The 2,352-nt window shown below is 44.2% G+C and overlaps 1 protein-coding gene across 1 annotated transcript; it reads left to right on the forward strand.

Moving 5' to 3' along the window:
* Positions 1-292: 292 nt before the first annotated feature.
* On the forward strand, positions 293-2,275 carry LOC123176503 (protein fem-1 homolog C-like; the record flags this gene model as incomplete). Its single annotated transcript, XM_044590680.1, has 5 exons — positions 293-506; positions 609-662; positions 1,570-1,752; positions 1,856-1,987; positions 2,136-2,275. Coding segments are annotated over exons 1-5 (546 nt in total), but the record flags the coding sequence as incomplete, so codon positions are not given.
* Positions 2,276-2,352: the final 77 nt, after the last annotated feature.

Consider the following 2,352-nt stretch of genomic DNA (forward strand, 5'->3'; position numbering starts at 1 on the left):
ATAAAATTACAATAAAAATCATATTAATCTTCTTCTTTCTTTGATTGTACGCCGTCCGCCAGAGATTGGAAATTACACTGAACCAACAATAAGAAAAGACGACACTCGTAAACGCCGTCGTCATACCAGGTTTTGAAGACCGCAATAGCCACTCGCCCTGCCCCTTGAGACGAGATCCAAATATTGTTGAACCAACATTGACTAGAGCATCACCCCACGCAGCACACAGAGGGTTGGATCAATATAAAACACTCCCGTTCCTAGAAAAAGGCTCGGTGCAGCGCATAAATCGCATACGTCGTTTTATGGTGCGACATCCTGCCACGACGACTAATCCAACGGCCTGCTGGCCAAAGCCCCAACTCCGCACCGCACGGCACCGCAGTCCGCCAGTCCGCAGGGTTCTTCATCGCCGCCTCCGGAAGCTTCCACCCCGCGAGCGGGCAAGCTTGATCGCCGGGGCTGAGCCATGACTCAGCCGCTCGTCTACTGCCCCGACGATGCCCGTACGTCGACTCTAGCCCCTCATTGCTCGCTCCCGCGTTCGTTACCCTCTGCCTGACCCCCCGGCTTCGTTTCTAATGGCGATCGTGCGCGCGCGCGTGCAGTTAAGAAGGATCTAATGAACGCGGCCATCGACGGCAACCTTGGTCTCCTCAAAGGTAGCCCTTTCCTCTTTTCCACTGCGTCGATTCTTCTGCTTTTTCGTCACTTCGGTCGAGGCTGCTTAGTTAGTTTCGTGGGTTCGGAGGTTGTTGTTAAGACGTGCTGCATCGCCTTCGGAAAGTACTTGGTGATAATGCGTTACAAACATAGGCTTTGAGTTAGCACTTAGCAGCGGTGGAAAACTAGATTTGCTTGAATATAGCACTGAATCTGCCACGTGTATGATTTTGTTTTGGTCCATGTTGATGCGACGCTCAGTTATCTTGCATAGTTACAGCGGGCACCGACTTCCGGTACATTTATCTTCATATAAGCTGTCATACAAACATACTCCCTCCGTTCGGAATTACTCGTCCAAAAAATGAAAGTATCTAGATGTATTTTAATTGTAGATACATCCATTTTTATGACAAGTAATTCCGAACGGAGGGAATAGTTCTGGTCGAATGTTTTACTTGTAACAGTTTGCTATCCGGTAACGAATGTAATGTTTTCCGTACTCATCAACACTAGTATTTTTCTGATGGTAACCATGAGTCCATGACATGCAGTTTTAGGACCGACCGTCGCACTCACATGACTAGATAGTTTGCAGTGCACTACTCAGCAGACACATGCATAGATCAGCTGAAAAATCATGGTATAAACGTGACAACTTTCGATGAAACGATCTAACTGTCCACCACATCACAATTTATAGTGTAGAAGTACTCTAAAACGTTGTGTTTTGTCATGTATTTTCAGTTTTTCACTGGATGGCTGTCCAGCAATGCTTCAGATTGGTCCCTTGAACTTCATGAAGTAGTTGTCCATTTCGCATGCTTGCTTCTTTTCTTTTGGTCTTCTATCTTGTTAATTGGTCTATTTGTTTCTATAATGTCATTATGTTTACTTTTGGGGAAGGTATTATAAAGAATCTTACCAAAGGAAAGGGTGACCCATCGGCGATTTTTTCTTTCAACATCAATGGGTATTCTGTGTTGCACACGGCGGCATGTTTTGCACAACTGGATGTTTGCAAGTATTTGGTGGAGGAGCTTAATGGAGATGTAAATGCTCCTGGATATGGAGCTGGTGCTCTAGGGGGTCTTTATCTATCCCTTTCTTCATTTTTAAAACTGGTGTCTGCCATGTCAATGATTGCTAGCATGGCATCTATGATTGCGCTGACAATTGTGTGTTATCACAGGTGCAACTCCATTTATGTTGTCAGCCTCGTCTGATGATGTTGCTACAGTCAAGTATTTTCTTGATCATGGTGGTGATATATTGAAAGCAGATGACAAAGGACGCACAGTTCTCCACCATGCTGTGGCTGCAGGTTCTTCTCCCTGACACACACACAAGATTTCTCGAAGATGGTTATTTTTACTAAGATGTACTAGTAGTTATTTACTCTACTACTCTAGTACACTATGTTTAATTATTGTGGCAGAACATGAGTTATGGAATCATTTTGTTTACAACAGGATGCTGCAACGTGACAGAGTTCCTCCTTTCAAAAGGAGTTCCAATCGACATAAACTATGGCCGTGGAACACCAGCATTTGTGGCTGCTGCAAATGGGAAGGATAACACACTGAAGATTTTGTTGGATCACAACGCAAATGTATATTGCCTTCACTTTTTTTATTTCTCTTGATTCAGAGTTAATTTGCACATATACTTTTTATGCCAGGATTAGGT

This window comes from Triticum aestivum, unplaced genomic scaffold (assembly GCF_018294505.1).
Source record: "Triticum aestivum cultivar Chinese Spring unplaced genomic scaffold, IWGSC CS RefSeq v2.1 scaffold1593, whole genome shotgun sequence".
In the NCBI taxonomy this organism is placed as follows: domain Eukaryota; kingdom Viridiplantae; phylum Streptophyta; class Magnoliopsida; order Poales; family Poaceae; genus Triticum; species Triticum aestivum.